This window comes from Lytechinus pictus, chromosome 1, assembly GCF_037042905.1.
Source record: "Lytechinus pictus isolate F3 Inbred chromosome 1, Lp3.0, whole genome shotgun sequence".
Taxonomy (NCBI): Eukaryota; Metazoa; Echinodermata; class Echinoidea; order Temnopleuroida; family Toxopneustidae; genus Lytechinus; species Lytechinus pictus.
The window spans coordinates 33140221-33162850 of record NC_087245.1 but is presented as its reverse complement, the minus strand read 5'-3'; the positions used below and the strand labels follow the sequence as shown (position 1 = coordinate 33162850).

At 35.2% G+C, this 22630-nt stretch overlaps 1 protein-coding gene across 1 annotated transcript in view; it reads left to right on the top strand.

Moving 5' to 3' along the window:
- Window positions 1–10789, top strand: part of LOC129261203 (uncharacterized) — a 66223-nt gene extending 55434 nt beyond the window's left edge. Inside the window, exons 25-26 of the mRNA XM_054899279.2 lie at window positions 10252–10403; window positions 10716–10789. Of these exons, the coding sequence (XP_054755254.2) occupies window positions 10252–10403; window positions 10716–10789 (226 nt within the window). The remainder of the gene's footprint in view (window positions 1–10251; window positions 10404–10715) is intronic.
- Window positions 10790–22630: the final 11841 nt, after the last annotated feature.

Sequence of the window (22630 nt, the reverse complement as noted above, 5' to 3'; positions counted from 1 at the left end):
CCCATTTCAGGGCTTCGTGAGGCACATCCCCATCAAAATATAATTTGAGTGCCCCCCACCCTCAGAGGTTTATTGAAGTATATTGACCTACAATTTTTGTTGTGACTAATGTACTTATTACCCAGTAACCCTTTTTAATATAATTTAATTCGATATTATCACCCCGTGGTCGGCCCTTTACGTAAACGAGACTTAATTGACATATCATATATTTAAAAGGAAAAAAGCATGTATTTTGTAACAGTGTGTGGTTAGATGGTTAGCCACCCCCCCCCCCATGGAGAGTCGAGGGTTCAATACCTTGGTTTTGGTCATAACAGACTTTACATCAAGAGTATTAAACAGTTTTTAGGAAGGGGTTGGGTGTTATTACTCTTTGTGTCAACTCAACATACAGTCTAGGAATCGGCAAGACATAATTATATATAGATTCATGTTGGTGCGCCCAATAGCACTTGATATTGAATGACTCATACCCCTTTCATAAACCCAATAAAACCTATCCTCCAATTAGCCGCCTAAGAGTAATGCGGATAATTCAATAAAAATAGCGTTTACAAATTCCGAAAATTATCCGCATTATTTTTACGAGCGCCCGTCCTGAAAAAGGCGGATAATCGTCATGACAACTGGACACGCCCCCTCCGATGCGGTTGTGTTGGAAAAGGGTGACCTTGTGACCGCACCATGGCAATTAGCCGCATTATTTTGGAAATATGTTCATAAACTCAAAATCTTGTCCCGATGCAGCTATTATGCGGATAATAGCAGCATCAGAATAATGCGGATAACTCTTGTCCTTTTCTGATTTTACGACCAAATTATGCTGCTATTAGCCGCATAATTGGGTTTTATTGGGTTTATGAAAGGGGTATTAATCTTTATAAAGCAAAAATACTGTACTTGTTATTAAACAGACCCTTGTGGTTAATGAATGAACATTATTTTAGGATCATCCATTATTGCTTTGTATTTAAGCACATATGGGCATTTTCACGTTAACTGACGTTTATACACGGCACAATTTTACACACTTTTCATTTGTTGTTTTAGAGATAATCATACACACAATGAAAGGTGTGTAAAATTGTGCCGTGAAACGTCAGTTACCGTAAAATGCCCATATGATTCTGCTCCAAAATATTCCATCTGGCACCAGTAAACCAATAATGCCGTTCTGATTCCAACTTACCTTCATATCCACAATCCTCTTATATCTTTACATCTTTTTCCAGAAATTAACCTTGAATAGTGCTTCAGAGTGGCCTAATTAGCGTATCCTCTGGCTCTTTTAAAGTTTTAGTCTAAACTCCATGGGGAGTACCTCTTATTGTCAAGTCCAAGTCATTCCTTTTATTGTGGTTTTATTTTATGTGGGCTCTTTAGATGAAACAGGTCCTGTGAACCATTCTGTTTTAAGCTTGTTTTGTTGGAGACCTACATGATGTCATTACCTGGCTTGTTACAAGATTAAAGACCTGGGCCCTGTAACACAAAACTTAGCAATGATCGTAGAACATTTTTCTATGATTGATTCCATTGACTACAATGTACAATCAATCGTAAAAATTGGGCGTACGATAAATTGCTAACCTTTGTGTTACGGGACCCAGGTCCTGGAGAGTTGTTGTTCACAGGTCACAGCCTGTTAGAGCACTGTTACTACTACTACTGCTGGGAGTGCCTTTCAAAAATTATACCAGGGTCTATTTAAAACAACCCTAAAAAAATAAGTGAATTATTATATAGGAAGACACTGCTTAGACAATTTCATTGAATTTGGACATTATTTGGAACTTACGCATATGAATTAACAGTGGATAATTGAAATAATTAGGAAATATGCAGGTTGATACATAGAAACGAATCTATGAAAAGAATGCTTTATTGAATAAAATGAAATCAAATTAATAGAATGGATACTCTCTTAATAATGCATGGATTTTCACTCGCTTTTACTTTGGCACCCTAAATACGTTTTCAAGTGATGGCAAGTTTCTTGTGACACCCTATAAGTACCAGGAAATCTTAATACTTTATTTTGTGTATACATTTTTCATAATTATCTTGTATACTCATGGCAAATTGATGGAGAAAGCAAAGAAAAAATGTAAGGCACAATTGATATGAACAGATTATTCAACATTAAATGTTAAAGACCAACATTTTGGCAGGTAAATTGACTTTCTGCCAAGATAAAAGACCTCTGCAAATTTGTGATATTACATTCAGGGGAAAAACCCACATATGTATTTGAAACGACACATTACCCCCTTTTACTAAAGGAAATGCCCCTTCTCCTACAAAAAAGGAAATTTTGATATCTATGATAAGAATCAATTGCACAGTAGTCATAAGCCGACTGCATGACTGGATATAGTGATTACATATTGTTATGGTATGTAGTGACACAATATGCCTAGAATAATGTGAAAATCAACAAATAATACAGTGAAACATAAAACTCAATAAAGTTGTCTTTATGAGCAGGTAGTGATTATGGACTGGTTCCTATGATACCTGATTCATAAGGAACAAAATAGGCCTATAAACCTGTAAATGAATAAATATGATATCAATGGTAGGTTGAACCTAATCTGTTTACTTCAATTTGAATTCATGACATTTTCTGTCATGTACAAAAGATTAAATTATTATAATATCAAATCTATGTCAAATTACTCATAACACACAGGCCTATATGTAGGACTAAAAGATTTAACAACCTGCTCACATTTATATTTTAGGGCTTAACAAAGAAGCAAGTAAAATCGTATTTAGAGGTAATTTGATAATGCCATTTATGACTGCTGACTCTAATTTCAATCAGTTTGGGAGAAGAATTTGTGAGAATCCGAAAGTCGAACAATCTTTTGAGGTCGGGATATGGTTATTTAGATTACTGATATTTGTTTATTTGAGAGCAATGACATTTGGGAGTAGTTTAGTTGTTAAGTGAAAAATCCATCTCCTATAGGATTTCTTTGACATGATTTGACCTAAGTCAGGCAGTTAGTGGTAATCAGTCATCGCTTTTCAAATTAAGGTTAAATGGTTAAAGTCATAAAGTTTTTTTTTTAAGATACAAATCATTCCAGTCTGTGAATCTGATATCTAGTAAACTTGAAGGAAAGACCCAATACTCCCCCCCCCCTTTGTAAAACAGGAGAAAGAGAAGTTGAAGTGAAAAAAAAACCTCAGGAATTCATACATTCATGGGGAGGTATAGTGCACCTTTAATTAAGAATGTAACCTTAGAAAATCAATAGAATACTCATCCCACTGGTGCTTGTGGGCGGATTATAGGTAAAACATTGTCCCTCTCATTTACCACATATTCTTGAAGAATCCCCTCTATTTCCTTCTACTACACCTCAAAATCCCTTGAGAACCCACTTTCCATTTTGTAGGGCATTCATCGAAAAATGGCGGGGTGGTAAATATATTGATCAGTGCCGGAAGTTTCTTCTTAGACCCATCTTGAAGCCACAATGCGAGGAGTATGGAAGAGGGGACATGCTGAAGGAGTAAAGCTTAGTTAGGGGGCCAGTTTAGGTGTGATCAGAGTATGTCTTGTACCTGTCATTCTAACTGCCTATTTTAGGAGTTTAGGAAAATTATTTTATAGATAACATCGGTGAAATCAGAGTCTTTGAAAGTTTCTGAAATTTAATATTTCAATTTCTTATCTTTAGAACATGGAACTTAACCCTAATTTGTATAGATTTTTTTTATCGAGCACTGCATTTAGAATTCTCATTGTTTCTGAAAACCCAGAGAATTGTGATTTATTGGAAATCAAATCAAATTAATGGATTTGCATGCAATTTGGGTGCGAAAAAGTGAAAAGTTTATACTTTGCCATTAGAAATTAAAGAAAAACGTTTTAGTAAATTTAGAGCAATTATCAAGATTCATAATAAAAAAAAAATAATGAAGAATGGCTTATATACAAATGGCTTTAATAAATAATCACCATTCATGAAACCCTTTTCTCAGTTGGATATTATACAAAAGGTTGATCACCCCTTTCATATTTTGTCAACCATTACATAACAGTGTCACCCTCTCTTGTACATTTATACCCCTCCTATCGTTACAATACCCCCTATATTCCTTATGATGTCATCTTTCTGCTCCATTGGATTCCGTCTAGAAGCTCTTGATGTGGTGCATCTTCTGATTCTGTAAACGGAGTCTGACAAACCCAAAGAACAATGACCCAGTCCTCAATATTGGCCCTGTTGGAAGCCCATTCAGTTCCCCATTCTGAAAACCTTCCATTAATCCTGTATTATAAGCATCAGTATAGATCTACTACTGTATTGTATTTGCTCATTTGCAATAGTGTGTGACGATTTGTCTCTCCATCGCCACCCCAGTCTTTACTTTGAAAGCAAAAGAACAATTTCTCTCTTTATCATGATCATATAGCCTCCAAGATTGGATTGAATTGAAAAACATTGAATATGGGCCACTTTGAGAAGTGATTCCTTTTCAAAGTATTGCAATTCACAAGAGAACAGACTCGTGTATATTTGTACCTTAATTTTTTGGATTACATTTGCCCAACTCTGTGAAATGAAAAAGTGATAAGTAAATTCATAGCTCAGAACAACATCATCAATAAAATTTAATGTGCATTCTCATAAAGAATTGATTTTAGATTGGCTATTTTCAAACTAACTTTCTTCAATTAGAGAAACACATTTCCTTTGGCAGTTTGTTTAATAATACAAGAGTGATTATGTGAAACTGTATTCAAAAGTATCAATATTCTCCTTCAGAAAACAACACTATCAAAGCGACAGTTATATGATTGATAGGTGGACCAATTGCCAGTCAAGGCCATGTGAAGCAACAACCTGAGCAAGGAATTGTTCAAGTTTATGTTCCATTTTTGTGGGGTTGACATTAGTCTTACAAATTGCGGTTTTATTGTGGGACAATGAACAACAATGCAGATCGACGAGAATATATGACTTCTGTTTGCATAAGAAATAGAAGTATTCAGAAAGGCATGAAATTGATACTAGTGGGCATAATCAACGCGTAAATGTTTTGTCGAAAGGTTAGAAATATGGAACTGCCCGGCGTGGACAGATGCAAACATGAATGAAATCGAATGGAAGGTAACAAAATGTGTTGGTGTGAGAAAGATATGAATTTCAAACAATTTGAAAGTTTTTCTGAAGCATTTTTTTTAGTGAAAAGAGACCTTGATAATTTGTAGGTAACTACATTCCAGTGTTTTTAGTTGTCAAGGGTGTGTTCTATTCATAGCAAATTGCATTTTAACCAAAATGTGATTTTGACTTTTTTTCTACAAACAGACTTTGTCTGCCCTTTAACAGCCACTGTGTTTATGACACTAATTTTAGACATAACAGCAGATGTTGTTTGTTAAAGATAGATTTGTTACTTTTAGCAAAACTGTGTTTACATTGAATACATGTGTATTCTTTGTTACAGTTGTGAAAAGAGTGATGAAATTTCAAATGTTGCTGAATTGATCATGGTAAAATTATACTAATTTTTAAATAAAATTTGTTTGTGATGAACGTTCAGCAATTTTTGAAAAATTATTGAAATTCTTTTTTTATTTCTCTGGGAAGAAAAGCAAAGAATCAAAATCTGATTTAAAAAGTAATAAATTTTCTGCTGGCAGAATAAAACTTAGCGATGTTTAAAAAAAAATTAAATCACATATAATGCATTTTAAAACGTTGCAGTTATATGAGAATGCAATGAATAATTCACAACAGAAATTCAGAAATGTAATACAATTTATTCTAAATTAATTAAATGAAAAATTCATTCATGTACTAGCATCCTGAGATGATATTTTTTAACCAATAACTGATAATTTATATGCGGAGCTGCAGACCACAAGCAAGAGATGCATATCCAATTCCTAAAGGTCCAACTCCAACAATGTCAATTATGCCTAGTGGAACTGTGCTTCATTGGTTACACTCAACCTTGTACGATCTTGCTTTTATCGTATGCGGTTTCGTGGTCACATAGAAATGTTGGCCATTGATTTTTTTTTTCTTCAATTTTTTGTCGTTGGCTGAAGGAAGTATAAGCCTGCTTACCTGTGCAAACCTTCATTGGTATTTTATACAGGCTTGGCATGGAGGAAGTGGGATGATTTGAATGAATTTTGAAGGGATAAATGTATCCTGAGGTTTTAAGGAATGTTTTCCACTGAAGTATTGTTTCAGAATTGCACTTCATTATTATTGTTAGTTTTGATGATTTGTCCATCCTTTTTACTCTATTTCCATAAGTATTTGGTCTAATTCCAGAGTTTTTATATGATTCTGTTTGTTATGAGAAGTTTTTGTTTGATTTTTTTTCTATGACCTTCAATAACTGGGCCATTGTCAACATCGCTTTGTGACGTTCTCTATGAGAACATTTTCATTGTCTATTGTGGTCTTAAAACAATAGCTGTGGTATATCATTGTGTTTGATAATGAGAACAACATTCCCTTACCTTTTCATCTTGTAATTTGTAAATGGAACAAAGGAAAATGTTTTTTTTTTTGCTTTTACACATTAGGAATGTACATTGAACATGCCAATGCCTTAGTTTACAGAAAATATGGAGTTTGAAAAAAGAAGGGTGGATAAGTAGATTTCCATTCAATAAAAATAATTGTTTCAGATTTTTTCTAAGCAGCCAAAGTCTAGGAAGTAGAGGAATTATTGTAAAATATGTATTACAGCTATCGGTAAATATTTTAAAAATAATAAATTCACTGTTCTTAAGTTTATTTTATGTTAATTCCGCTCTAAATACATGCAGGTCAGCTGGTCAAACTTCCATACACAGTGACTACGATGTGAACACATTGAAAACATAGGTCTTATTTTAATCAGTTAGGCTGTTCTCCTTTATACCTTTAAAACATGAGAGGGATAACAGTTTTACCAGAAAAGGACGGGGGAAAACCATGTTTCATTAGAAAAAAAGAAGAAGTGAACTTGAACGGTGAGTCAGTTTCCTCCATACTCGTCACTCTTAGGGGATATTGGGGGAATTTAAGGGGTATAGAGAATTTACAACTTGTTCTTGAGAAAGATTACTTTGGGTATCATATAAGCCTATATTATAGGTACTCCTCCCCTATTCAAAGACCTCGTATATCTACAATTTCCCCTTAATCTTTGCACAACTTGCTTCATATCTTAATATTTCTTGTCTTTGCAAGGTGATTGATTCTTGTTAAAAGCCCTAATTGTTTGTATGTACATTTGCATAGGAGGCATGGAGATTATTCAATCTGCTGAAAAGGTTGAATGTATCAACTATTTTGCCAACTCCTGAAGGGAAAAATATTTGTTTCTGTGTACACTTTTTCGAGTCTGTAAATATTCTTCATTCTGTCTTTCTTTCTTTCCAATCTGCAGCTTGATTGTGACATAATGCATGCTGATATTGTGTTCCTCTTCAATCCGACTAATTTTCTCCACATCAGCAACCAACATAATGTTCCTCAATTTTGAGTTCTATATTAATAAAACATTATTTTTTACATTTTAAAAACATGTGGTATCATAAACATAGATCCATCAGCCTATCATATTTGCAAGCATCATGACAGAAGCAAGGCCTGATGTGGTTGGTTGTAACGCTTGGAAAGTTTCCACCAATGAGGCGCCGGGGGTTTAGTACCCGCCCACTGCAGTGTGTGTCGCACTCACACACTGATCCTTGCCGTATACACACACACACACTCCAGTTTAGAATTGAATTGATTGGGGTTCCCCTCTGCTTCCACATGGTGAATAGGGGTGTGTGGTTTTTGCTTCTCGTTTACCTTTGGTAGATAATTCTTCTCCTCTTTTATGTTTTTCTGGCTCTTTATCAAAACTGTCACCCAGCTATTGTAAACCAGTCTGGTGCTGGTGTTACTGCGTGGAACATGCGAGGGGGTTGTGGAGCAGCTAGAAAAGAGTTTTTGGGGAAAGACCTACTGTTCATCCTTGGAATTTACTGGATTTTTTTTTACGATGCTGCCAGAGGCTAGTGTATATCTGGGATTTTCAACTTGAACCAGGCATCAAATAGTTGCTTTATATCTCAAGATTACTGCCCTTTATAGGCATGTTGATTCTCTAGATATGTCAATAGCAGTATCGTGTTGAGATTTGTGTTTGACATGCCTTGACCGGAAACCCTTTGCATTGGACTTTGTCTTTGTACGCAAATACAAATTCTATGATATGAGACTTTGTGGAAAAAGATCATAGATTTTTCTACATTTGGAGAACAGTTCCGAGTTTGCAGCTGGCGGAACTACTACTACCCTCAGAGGATTGGAAAGCTGCAAGACTTCCACAGATTCACTGGAACTGAACTAAGTGGCATTTAAGTCTTGTGGGGGTTTGTTCATGCCCTGGTCAAATCTTTATGCTTGACGGCTTGTGTCGTGACGCCTAAATCACTGTGGTTTTTCTATGGATTTGGCGTGGAGCTATATTATGTGCTTCACGACACACAAGCCCATAAAATGCCTTACCCCAAGAGAGATCTATCCTATGTCTCATATCTGTGCTTTCATATCGGACGAGCCTGATGATTTTCGCCTGGCTTCCCTCTAAAGTGCACAATACTCTATATTTCCAGTATTTTTCATTGCTTCCCAAACACCAACAAGACTCCGTTTAGCAGCAGGCAGCGTATCGCCATAGCGATCTCAAGACCCGTGTCACCATCTCGCACAGAAGCCGACAGAAAAAGAGATTAGAATCTCTCTTCATTTCCTATCATTTATTGGAGGATATGGTATTTACAGCGACTTCTATGATATCACAGTCTTAGCTTCAGGAAATCAAGTAAAAATCTGCGTTGACAGGTTTTCTTATCTTACGCTAGGAAGCATCAGTCACTGAAAACTTCACTTTTCATCTACTTCACATTAAAATCTTCAGAGGCACTATATCGTCTTCAAATTTCATGAAGGAAGCAGCTAAATTTATTCTTTAGTCATTGATTTAACAGCACATTCTAATTTTTGAAGTCTTTCCATTTGTATACACTCTGTCACATTTTTTGCTGAAAAGAAATGTGCTTTGTTCAATAGAAATTTTGACACTGCTGAAATTCGGCTGTCGATGAACTTTTAGTCGATGCTTACTTAGGAACCTCATTAAAATCAGCGAGACATCACCCCTGGGGACATCTTCGTGTTGCTACAAGTACCTGCCAATTTACTTCATACATAGCCATAAAATATATTGCCTCTAGAGAAGCTAATTAGGTGCTATTCTCAAGAATATTGGACCAAGCCAGCAGTGCATTGTCATCAGCCTAGTAGGAATTTTTAAGCTTTGGAAGTATTAGATCATCATTTTCCTGGAATTTCATACTGTTTGATCCACTGGGCATGCTTGTTTTATCCTGACAGAAATATACCATTTTAAGATTGAATTCTGCTTACTTTTATCTAGAAATATATAATTCTGTTATAATCGTCATCAGATTTGATTGGGTATCTAACATCCCTTGTATCCATGGTGATATTTTTTATGTATGTAATATCTGCAGGAACAGTCAAGGATACACATCTGTCATTTCTCATTTGTGATTAAAACTTGAAACAACGCCTGTCGATTTCCTCTGAATGATATATTATATTGGAAAATTGTCAAGATTTTGATTGCAAGGCTTGTAACGCTTTGATTATTTTTGTTGTGAAAAATTATTGTTTTATCTCAAGGTGGTGATACTGTATTTGTATTGATATCAGAAAGTTATTGGAGGACATTGCACTTGTTTCTTGGAGGTTATCTGAATGTGACGTCAGGGAATAACATTCAAGTAGATCAAATTGTGGAGGAGGAGCATGTGAAGTTCACTTGATACCCAAATTTCACAGTTTATTTTGGAGGAAAACAGTTTCCATATTAATTTTGGGAGAAGTGAAAACTGAGAATCAATATCAATATGGAGAACAACAATTCAAATGCATGTACGGGGGACGCGTCCGATCCATTTGCGGAACTTGAAATGTGGGTCAAGAGGTTAACGAACTATGACATCACTTCCCCTTTTAATCCTTCCCTGGACATTATCCCAGAGAAGAAGTCGCCGCAGATTGACGAGACCGACCAGGACTATGAATTCATGGACGAGTTTGAAGAGGTCGAGAGCCGACTGGCCGACCTGACCTTTGAACTTTCACCTTTAGTTGTGGATGATGAACATGATAAAGACAGTGGTTATTCTTCTATTTACAGTGAGGGGCAGTTACCGAGTCCGGGCGGATTATCGGGAAAAGGGGTTCTGAACGGAAGCACAACACCGCCAACGCTTAGTGGAAGAAGCACGCCCTCAAATTTCTACTACACACAGAAGTTGTCACCCTATGGCAGTTCAAGTTCATTAGCAGGTAAATCACCTTTTTATTCATTTTTTTAAATCATAGATTTTATATTCAATTTTCAGTTGTTTTGTTTCTTTGCAAATTATGAGTTGTATGATACTGTGATGTAAGTGGTGAGTGTTTTGACTGATAAATAAAAGTAGGATATCATTAGGGCCTATAATTTTGTTTGCAAAATTTGTATGCTTATGATGTGATAGTAAATGAAAGAACTTTGACATGAAGAGAATTTAAAGAACTTGATCACCCTGACAAAACTCTGGGTCATTTTTAACTTAAAGTAGGGAATCTGCTCAATCTTTTCCCTTTAAAATATAGATGGGATCAGGAAAGTTGCTGTGGCATTCTGCCCTGGCAAAGATGAGGACAATGTACCTAAAAGATTTGATTAAGTGGCAGTCTGACAAACGATGTCACCGTTCTTTCAAAACAATGAATAGTGTTGATATCTGGTAGTCAATAGAATAGGCACTACCCTTTTAAATTTTGATCGTTGATCGACTCCTCCATAGATGGTTACAATTTTCTCAATGTGAAGTTCATTGTTGAAACGTGACTGGCATCGTGTATGAAATCAGTTTGGCCACATCGATCAGATCCATTAGCCGTGAAATTCAATTTCCACAAGCACTATAAATGCTCCCAAAAATAGTAGAACAAAAATCTGAAGGCAATGTCTATATTATTTACCAACCAATCCTTCCCCCATTGGCAGTGTCCAGCATCCACATGTTTCTTTATGATGAGCAACCAGAGGGGTTAACATTGCTCCGGCACATCTCCTACATGTATTAGTGATAATCAATTTTGTCAAGTTAATTTGTAAATCCATTCTTGGATCATGCCACATTTGATGGCTCGAAGTTTTTCCGCTCTTGCCTCGTTTTAATGAAAGTGATGTGTTTCTAGGGTAGCAGGATTTAACATGGCTATAACATCAAGGTCATCCAGATAGGATTCTGACTTTGATGGACCCTGATCATCGCTGAGCATGATATCGGTGTACCTGTATGACCATGAACATCCTTTCATTGGATGAGAGTCGTTAAACAGAAGGACAAAACTCTAAAGAATTTACTCGAACAAGAATCATCCATACTTTTCAGATGGAAACCTTTATTCAATATTTTTTAAAGTCAGATTTCAGGTTTGATGTTTCAGGAAAGGGATAATCATATCTTCAAATATTTCTTCTTCCAAGATTTCTGAGGGCAGTGAATACATGTACATCTGTCAAAAAGTGTTCATGTGTTCCTTTCACGCTGGCTCTCTACAACCATCATTGCGTTTCCATGCTATAGTTGGGGGGAAGAGTTCACTGTAAAAGGAGTTTTAGTAAGGTTAGGATTGTGATAATGGACCAGGGGCCTGTTGCATAACACTTTTTACCCGAGAAAACTCTGGTAAAAACTGAAAACTAAGGTTAGTCTGATTTCTGCCATTGACTTTAACACAGGGCAAAAACTCCGGTAAAAACAACCTGAGTTTTCTCAGGTAAAAAGTTTTATGCAACGGGCCCCAGGTCTAAAAAGTAAAATGTGAGGATAATTCCAGGTAAAAAGACAAAGGTTGATAATGTGGCCATACACATTTGGAATAATAGAGACTGTAACAACTAACATCATATCATGAAAAAACTGCCTAGCTTCCACCGTATTTGTTGCATGATTGCAAGGTGACTATTGATTTTTTTTACCAAACTAAAGCCCCCACTACATGTAGTTATTCTGTCTTTTCTTGGAGCGTTGTAACACTTCTCAGGTGTGGTGTAGTGGAAAATGATAGAAAAGAAAGAATCAATGCTTTACAAGGGTTTAGAGTGAGGGTGTACGAGGTCATTGACTTGTTGAATGGTTGATAATTAGAAAGAGGAGATGATTCAATATTATCTTGATCCCATATAATAACATTCTGAAGAAGATGGTATTGTGATATTGATGATTTTGTGATTGAGTTGCATTTTTGGGATCATCCGTTTATTCGCTCGGATTTTCCCTTCTGTGCCCAGTTGATGGGCTGTGACTTCTTCATTCATGAGGTGTAGATTGGTTGAGTTTTGGTCGATGCTGTAATTGTTAGATATTTTAGGGTTTTATGCAATTCACGTAGTTTTTCAAACTTTTTGATTTAAATTCATTCATGTCATTTGATGAAAGGGCTGACTTTAATCCCTACAGTACAGATGAACCAAGTCGTGTTGATTGGATGTTATATGAAGTATTTGGCCCACATACACGAGTCCTAGGTTTACATTCATATGGATCTAAATGGAAGGATTAGAAAGGATGATATCGTTTGCAAGGCATAGGCTTTTATTGTAATTCCCCAGCCACATGCTACATAGAAATAAAATGCTTTAATTGAATTTTATGGAATAAGTGGATGAATCAAAATGAATGGTTTTATAATATTTCCGTGGTCACCAGACTAAAGGTTTGTTGATATTATTCATAGTGAACACCCATGTATTGTACTATTGTTGGCTTTAATACACTACATGTATATGGCTACACTAAACAGCTTTATGGTTATATCTTAAGAATTTATAATGAAAGTTACTTGTAGTTGTACAGTAAAGGGCCGTCTGCACCATCCCAAGTTTTCAAATTAGCGCGCTATTTCTGATCCGACAAATTATCCCGATCTGAACAATCTCGAGATTATTCGTAGGATTAATCTCGAGATTGCAATCCCAAGTCAACTTGGGATTATTTGCAAAATAGCGCGCTATTTTACGAATTATCGCGCTACTTCGTAGGTGCAGACGCACTCGGGATTATTTATTCACGGCATCAGACCAAAATGCATCGATGCCTCGCTCGAGCAGGAATCGCTCTTCTTGCGATGGTGGAGACGGGGTTTCTTGAATCTCGAGATTAATCGCGAAGAGGGCCGATCAGGCTAAAATCTCGAGATTGAGCAAACTCGGAATGGTGGAGCACCGCCTATTGAGTAGAGATTCAGACCCGACGGTCATTGAGGAATTCCTCCTCCACAAAACATCTCAACCATGTCCTCCATTACTTTGATGAGAAGATGAATGATACCCATACCCATTCCTTGAAAGGCACATCTGAAAAACCAATTAGAATTGTAAGAAATATCTCCTCACCCAGATGTCTCCCATATTTCAAGAATTGTTCCTTAGGGGGAAAATGATACTTTGAACTTAGAAGTGAAAATGGTAATTGATAGTCCTAGAGATCAGAGTTAAATCAGTTTTAGGGGAATTGGGATGCTGGATGCTACATTCAGGTTTTTTAACAAACTTACATGTATGTCAACAGAATTAAAGTTAAAAGACTACTTTAGTATCTTTTGTGTATGAATGAGCAACACTATCAATGCCCCCCCCCCAAAAAAAAAAAAAGGCTTTTAGCAGGAAAAACATTAACATGTCAACAGAGATGGTTGAACTCAAATTGCCCATTACTGCATCCTCTAATAGTTCTGAGAAGTTCTTTGTATTTGATTTCTTACTAACACAACCAAGAGGTCATCCAGCGCTCCAAGGAAGCAAATCTCCTTGACACAAAAGGAATATTGGGTGACAATCTGTTCAAGTTTCGGTCTTCTGTACTTCACACAACTGTTTGACATAATTCTGCCTTTCAAAGCCATGCTCCTGTTAAATTGGCTAGTTGTGATCTTACAAATTGTAGCAAGTTCCTGTTCAAATCCCCTTCTGCAAATTTGTCCAAGTTCTTTACCACAGTTACAAGGCTGGGTTGTTGACAAACATGGCTATAGTGTTAAATCCCTTGGTATATTAAGGGTCTGACCAATATAAGTTGGGATCAACTCTTAGCAAGCTTTGAACTGGCACAGTTTAACTATCGAATACCCTGGTTTAACAGTTACTTGCTATTTTAGGTTATATTTCATTTATAAAGTTTAACTATCTGTGACCAAGAATACAAAGAAATCCGGTTTATAATTCTTTCAAATCACCATTTTTATTTCAGTATTTTTTATAACATTAAATAAAATTGACCAATATTTCAGGAATAAGCATGGCGGCCTTCTTCACACACACATATTGTTCTCCACCAAATTATTTGCATCATATATCATGAAAGTGATACTAGAATCAAGTGGTGTTTTGTTCGGAGAAAAAGAAGATGCAAAATATTATTCCAGGGAGTTGGATAGAAGCATCCTGCATCTGATGATTTTAGGACGATAATCAGGAGTCGAGTTACTTCATTAACTTTTTTCCAACAGACTTGCTTTAAAGATATCCTGTAATGACTTGCCATTACAGCATGCAGAAGACTAGGGGTTATTTCTGAACTTATATTACCCTGCTTGTACAGATTAATTGTCAGGAGCCAAGTGAGAAATAACAGATCTATATTTGAAATTGATTTCTTCCTTCTTCTCCTTGAGACATCAACCACAAAAAAGTACCATACTGACAAGTTTGTTAGCAAGATAATGGTAGCATTGCTGACTTTTTCATAATCCTCAATTTCATCATTGATCACTATGGATTTTTTTATTATATGAAATTATACAAGAGATAAATCAGAAGATGAAGAAAGATATTTATGAATTTAGTTTTAGTGTAAGGTTTTTAAACAATAGAGATCTATATCAAATTAGAGTTAGATTTATGACAAAACAATTCTCCTTAAATCATGTTAAAATGTTATCAATTTGAATGTGTGAGTTCATTCAGATGAATGTTTGTAAGCAAGAATTATTTGCATCTTATCCTTGCTGTATATGCTGTACTTCTTGCAGTTATGCACCATGCAGAGGGAAAATTTAGAAGAAAGAAAAAAGCAATCACATAATCAATCTGAAAATATATATTACATTGAATGATATTTTTGAACCTGAATTCTGATTCCACTTCATTAAATCACATACGCATGAAACCATCTGCCAAGCCATCAGGAATGTTTTCACACGAGAGCAAATGCATTATTTGCAGCGAGGAGTCGTTCTCACATTGCTTGAATCATCACGCCCATGCAATAGAATGGTAAAATTATAATTATAAATAATATAATTATGAATTACTATAATCATAATTTAGGCATAATGGAATTCATGGGCCATTTTTTTTCTCCTTTGGCATGATCAATGAAAATTGTGGTTCAAAGCTAATTAAAGTACTTTTAACATTATTGGTACCTAATGAATCACAAATTTTGGAATACAAATGTATATATGCATTCCTTGTTGCTACATTTGGCAAGCTTGAGGAAGGCTTCCATGATGTCAACAACCTTTGTTTAAATAGTATGCACTTTTTTTAAAGATATGTAATCATTGTGAAATTTGCACTCGTATGGAAAGTCTTGGTGGGGTAGGGAGTCGTGAACTCGTGATCATAATGCTCGTCATGAAAAATCATAACACACGATATATCTGTCTAGCCAAGAAGATGTTGATAATCTGTACATGTATAACCCATTTGCGTCATGGGATTGCATGTACTGTAGGTGGTCGAATGTGCGTCTCCTGGAAGGAAACGTGGGTTGATGTTGGAGACGGAGAGAGAAATTGAATAATAATTAATTAGGTTTCACTGTTTTAAAGGAATGTTCATAATTACTTACTGTGATTAGTGATGATAGGATATCAAACCGATGCCAATTATGTTATCTTTAGTTCAGACTCTAGAAGTATCAACATGTAATTCAAATTTGTAATTACCATCATTAGCCCCCCCCCCCCTCCCCCCAAAAAAAAGTTTGTGTTCAATCTCTTATGTTTTTGCCTTCTTTAGTTTGAGCATGTGAAATAAAACTTTGTATAAAAAAAGAACATACATGTAGCTAAAATTATACCAACTAGTGGTTGGAAAAAATCTAAGGCTATTATTTGAGGTAGAAGCCAAAATTTACTTGTATTTCCGTTTACATTGGACCTTTCAAATTTTTTTTTTTTAGTTTCCAGGGCTCATGGGGAATTTCAGTGGTGAATTTCACCCTGAGCCCCATGTAGCCCTAACTATTCCCCTAGTATGCTACAAAGTATCGATGAAGGTGTCAAACTCAGGCATTAGAAGGTGTCCATGAGCTTGAAAAGATGGCACATTTCTAGTGATACTCCCTTTGTTGTTATTTACAAAGCATGATGAGGATTTTTATTTTCCGATGTGAAATTAAGCGTAAGAACTATCCCCATGCTCTGGTTATTGCCTATACCAACCCGTCAGCTGTCTTGCATTAAAAAAAAAAAAAACACTTGCGTCATAGCTGCATTCTGCCGTATTGCTGCTGTTTTACAATCATCTGTTCAAATTCTATCACGTGTGTTTTAGTCTTTTTTTACCATATTGTGATGAGATGGCAGATGATATTTAAATGATCAAGAAGTGATAAAAGCTGATGAAGAAAACATTTTCATATTTAATGAACAGAATAGTGTGGGAGTGATTTTTGTTTTTCTGCTTTTGGAATCGATCTGATATTACAAGGAAAGAATGTCTTGCATTCAATGGCACCAAAATGTTAAAAATATGATAAATATGGATGCAGACTTATGTTTAAAAACGTTTAAAAGTTTTAAGCAGCAAAGATAAGGACCACAGACATTAAGAGTCAGAAATGTATATATTTTTTTAATATTATAAATATTGTCTAGATCATGATATACATTTGCGTGTGGGCTTATATAAGGGCATGCCCCCCCCCCCCCCCCGAGCAAACATGGGACAAATAGAATGATTCCAACTTCCACCTTCCAATTAGTGTTGGTATGGACCAAGTCCATGAGTGGACAGAATAAATGCAACCTCTGATGCGCTGCAAAGTTCAAGGTGGAGATCTATTCAGTATTTTGTTCATTACTTCATCAAATTCTGTCGAATATCTTGCACGCAAACTATCTTCGAAGCTTTCCCCTCAATTTAGCTTTAAACAAAGAAAATGACTTTCAAATTGATCCTGGGAGGCTGGCAGTGGCAGTCGACCAATAGATGAAATTGTTTAGAAACACAGGCTCGGTCTCCCCCTCATCACCATTTTCGATCAATCTTCCCCCGACAAAGTGGAAGAGAATAGATCCTTGACACTTTCTTGAATACAATGTACCGATTGGTTTTCACCACCTATTCAATAGTACTGTTTCACCCCACACTAAGTCTATATTAGGACATGGGTTTGTGTGTTCATGCAAGAACTGGGCCGGTATTCACTTCGATACTTAGGCCAGAATTTCAAGTATTTTACTCAGTAATTTGCTTTATTAAAATACTTAATCATGTTTGATATTCTATTGCAATTTTTGGCTAAGTATATTTCTTCAATCTAAATCAGCCGCCTACCAGACATAAGTCTAGCTTGCGTACATCAAACGTGATATGCGCAGTCATACATTCTGCGCACAGATGGATACATACATTAGAATCGAGATTATTACTTTGCAGTCAATATGTAGCAATTCGTATTCCCTATTTTTGTACATTTTAGCAGTTTGCCATTGTAAGTGAGAATCTACATATTTTGATTATGACAGACTGGCAGTGGCATTATAAATGGATGAAAAATTCCTCTTATAATTGGTGGAAAGTGCTTAGCATTCTGAGGTTTATACCACAACCTAATCATATTTCCTATGCCATCGCATATCTAGTTAAGCTATTTCCATTCCTTCCTTCAACTATCTTCCAACTGAAATTTTTTTTTTCCTTTTGTGTTTGCATGATTATGTACTTTTTTTTTTTTTTTCCTTTTCATTAAAATATGTACTGCATATATATGCCCAAAATATTTGAATGTACAGTTTTTTTTTGTACAGCTCATGGCCGAGAAACATGTTTCTTTTGATATCTTTTTATTCAAACTGAATTCAGTTGAATCAAAAACTCTTCTTAAAAAATTCTAGTAGATGCCTTTATGAGATTTATATGTGAAATTATTATCTCTGATCACATTTAAATGTAATTTAAAGGGGAATCCAGCCTTGGCCATAAAATGTTGTGTTGGGAAGGAGAAAAATCAATTAAACAGAATGGTGAAAGTTTGAAAGTAATCGGACAAGCAATAAGAAAATTATAGCTGTTTTAAAATTGAGATCACTAATATTATGTAGATTTCAAATTGGCAACTGAGTAAGAAAATTATGACAAGGGGCAAGGACAACTTTCCCATAGGCCATGTACTTTATTATCAGGGATTTGTGGTTTTCTCCTAAGTACCCAATCCCCTGGGGCAGTAATCTAACATATAACCCAGGTAGTATATTGTTTTATGTCTTCATGAAAGAAAAATATAATTTGAAATAAAACTTTTGGGAAAAATGACATTTTGGCAATAATATGTATTGGAGTACATGGAAGAGTAGTCCTTGCCTTACATCACTATGACATCCCATATGCGGCCAATTTGAAGTCTCCATGGGTGTAGTGATTACCAATATTTACAACTTTAAAAATTCATAACTTTCTTGTTGTTTGTCCAATATTGTTCAAACTTTCACCTATCAACTTGTCTGATTTTACTTTTCCTTATAAAACAAGTTTTTATTTGGGTTGGATTCCCCTTTAAGAACAATTTGCATGTGGTAACATCAGTTGTTCATATCAAATTTTCATATCGCACATCAACCAAGCTAATTAAAGGAACTTAATCTTTCACCTTATACATTTTCCACATGTGAACATGCCCATATCTTGTTACCTATGTACATGTACCTCCAAAGGTAACAAACGGGATTAGTTACACCTGTGTTGACATTTATACCATGGGGAACAATTGACACCCCTATTGATCCCCGTAATAGGATTAACATACCCCCAACAATGTCAAGTACACAATAGCTCCATTTTAGGGGGTAAATGCATTAACCCATCCAGGGTTATACTGGACAACAGATATATATGGTGTGTCAGGTAGATTATTGAAAGGGGGGCAAGAAAGAAAATCATATATGTAAGTTACTGCCTATTGAAATGATTATACCAGTAATCTTGTGAAGAAATTTGCATTATTTATACTCTCTCAATATTATCATAATAGGTATTAGATGGGGTCATTGGCATTTTGAATTGCAATTCTGATTCTGATGAAAATTAACAGCCTTTATCCTCCCTTGATGGTAAATGTACCTACTTGATTTTTTTAAATTAAATTTGATTTTGACCAAAGTATATAGCATTTGTGAACAATTGGGATGTAATAGCTTTGATTGTTGAAAAATGAGCATACATGTATTTGTTTTTTAGAGAGAGAGATTTTCTAGGTCAAGAGCTGCTCCTACAAATGTCATGAGTATTTTTCAACACATTACAATGCCATTGCTACAGTGATCCTTTCTTTGTAATTAGCCGTTTCCATAGCGCAACACCCGCGCAACACAATAGGATGGATATACCAAAATTGATTCCGCAGATGTATCCAATAACATATGGTGGATTTGTTATGATTTAGAATATATCCAAATATGGATTAGTAGTGTGTAGGGGTTATTATTTACCAAGAGGAGCTGATGAAATCGAAGTCAAAGGAGAATATTACAAATATGATTTATTTTGAAAATAAAAGAACACTCCCAGATATAGGTTAAATTAGGTCAAATTCTATAGCATCGGATAAAATAATGGATTATGATGATTGCATAGATGTATTGAATAGAACGCTGTGGATTCAACTTTAAGTCTGTTCAGCTGTTCATCATGATTGCATGGACATATACTACTTAGCTGAATAGAAAACATTCAAATGAAATAAAATGCACAATATACATACAATATTGAAAACAGTTACTTCATATTGTTCCATGTATCTTTGAATTGGTTAATAACTTTACAATTAAAGCAGGTACTCTGATGAGTTTCGGTAAACTTTCACTTTGCTCTTATAGGGTTACATTATAGAGAATATTGATTGACTTTATCTTTGACATTTTGTTCTTTTTGCACTTTGAAATGTTTTTAAGTATTTGGGTGTGATTGAGTTATTTATTTGCAATGGGACAGTGCACAAAAGGAGATTGGAATTCATGTTGCTGTTTGTTATATCTATTTGACACAAATCGAATGGTTCTTTGGGCTACTTTAGGGTCCCATTTTTCAATTCCTTTTCATATCCGGTGATTTAGTGAATATGCCCTTTGCTTTTATAGTAATGGAAAGTGTATGACCAGCAACCAAATGAGGGAATCTCAAAGGGTTCTTTTTACTTTTATCAGGGTTCAATTTTTGTCCCAATAGGGCAATTCAATCAATAGTTAAAGGAGAGCAGAGATTTCATTTATTTATATTGTCTTGTTCCAAATTGTCCAAAATAATATAAATTGGTATTGCTTGGCCAAATTGACGAGTAATTCTAAACAATGTTTGTTATAAACTTGTACATGTTGTTTATAACCAAGACAAGCTCTGTGTTATGCATTATAATGTAAACTTTATGTGTAGGCCTATGTATCCCCTGATTGGTACTTCATCCGATTTCACATGAAAGTTCGGTTGTTTAAAGAGTTACATACATTTCCACTCACTATAAATATTTATGAAGAAAATCATAAAATGTATATAAATCTCTTTACAAGAGTATTTGAATAGAGCATTTCTGATATATTGTGGCAATATACTTATGCTAATTGTAATGATTTACTTTAAAATGTTCGATATAAGTAGTCAGAGAATTTGTATTGCTCTCAGAACATATTATTTTGTAACTATATGGCAACTGGAATTCCACAAACATTCTTTGCCATTGCCATTGATGGTTGTAATAAACACGTAACCTGCTTTTAGAGTGGTTCTATACTTGTTCAAGTATATTTTGGAGTATTATCCCATCCATCATCGTGTCACAGCTGATAAATTGTGAAATATTTTCATTATTCACTCTGACACCTCTAGTAGGTTTGTTCTTGACAAACCACATGATATTCCATGATCAAGACACATACCCGCGGACATTCTCAGACTCTGACTGATGGCATATTTCAGGTATTGCACTCAACCAGTTCAAATTGTATAGCAGAATGATGAAAGAAAGCTGAGATTTGAAGAAAAAAAATGATGGAGTGATTTTTTTTTCACTGTAACTTGTCAAAAATAAATATACCATGTACCTGAAATATAACAAAACAGACTATATGTAATAAAACCAATTACACCATGGATATCGATTTCAAAAATTCAATTAAAATGAAATTGAGAATTATAATCTTGGTGAACTAAATGTTTTTCTCATATTTTTGTAGTGCTGCTTGAGCGAAGGGCTGCCATGATATATTTGAAGATATGGGGTAAAGGTTGATATAGTGTTGATGTTACATGTAGGTTCTAGGTTAGGGTTTATCTTTTGCTTATTTTCTTATTTTTATGGCCTATATTTCCATACATTGGGCAATTTTGGTAGATAAAATTTCAAGGAATGTGAGAGTACCTTGGTCCCTGTGATAGCAGAGCCACATGATACAGTGGTGTAATGATCCCCAAAAATGAGGATTGCACACAACACAGCACATGTGGCAAAATTTATTTAAAAAGTTGAGAGCGAGTGAAGCAAGCGAGCAAAAGTTTTGACCTGTTTGAAATGAAAAACAAAATTTTTGATTGATCTGTACATGATATTCAGAAATATCATATCTTAGCCTTTTTCCTTTTCTTTCTTTTTGTCCCCCAATCGATACACCAGTGTCATGATACATATATACATTTAAGATTATTTGATCCACATTGATTCTCATTGTGCTGCACTTAGCCATGGCTAAAGCCAGGGTAATAATGTCCCAAGTCCCTTTGCAATCATAGGCCTAGAAACTTTAAGAAATTATAATTTGATATGTGCTATGCAAGAACTGAACATTCTTTTTTAATATTTTGACTGTATATCACTTGTTATCCTTGTAAGCAACTAGTTCAAATTGAAGCCTAATGGCCTAAAGATCCCTCCTAGTTCATGCACTCATTCAATCCTAAAAAGCCACAACGCCAGAAGTAATATCTTCCTTTTAATATCTTATAAGATTGGTTGAATAATCACCATCAGGCCATCCACAGGTTTAAAACGGAATAAAAAGAAAGACAGAGAAGTTTTATGAGATCAGTTTCAGAGGTCATGAGGATCAGAACTTTTTTAGGTACTTTAATTTGACCACAATGATAATTGATACTGGCATGAATCATGCTATAATCCTTGTTTCTTTAATTTGCTTTATTCTTAAAGAGGACGGAGATAAAGGCGATTATAACTCAAATAAGTTTGCCAGAATTTCGAGGGCCTTCCATAATCAAGCTTGAAATTGAAAATTGAAACCTAAAT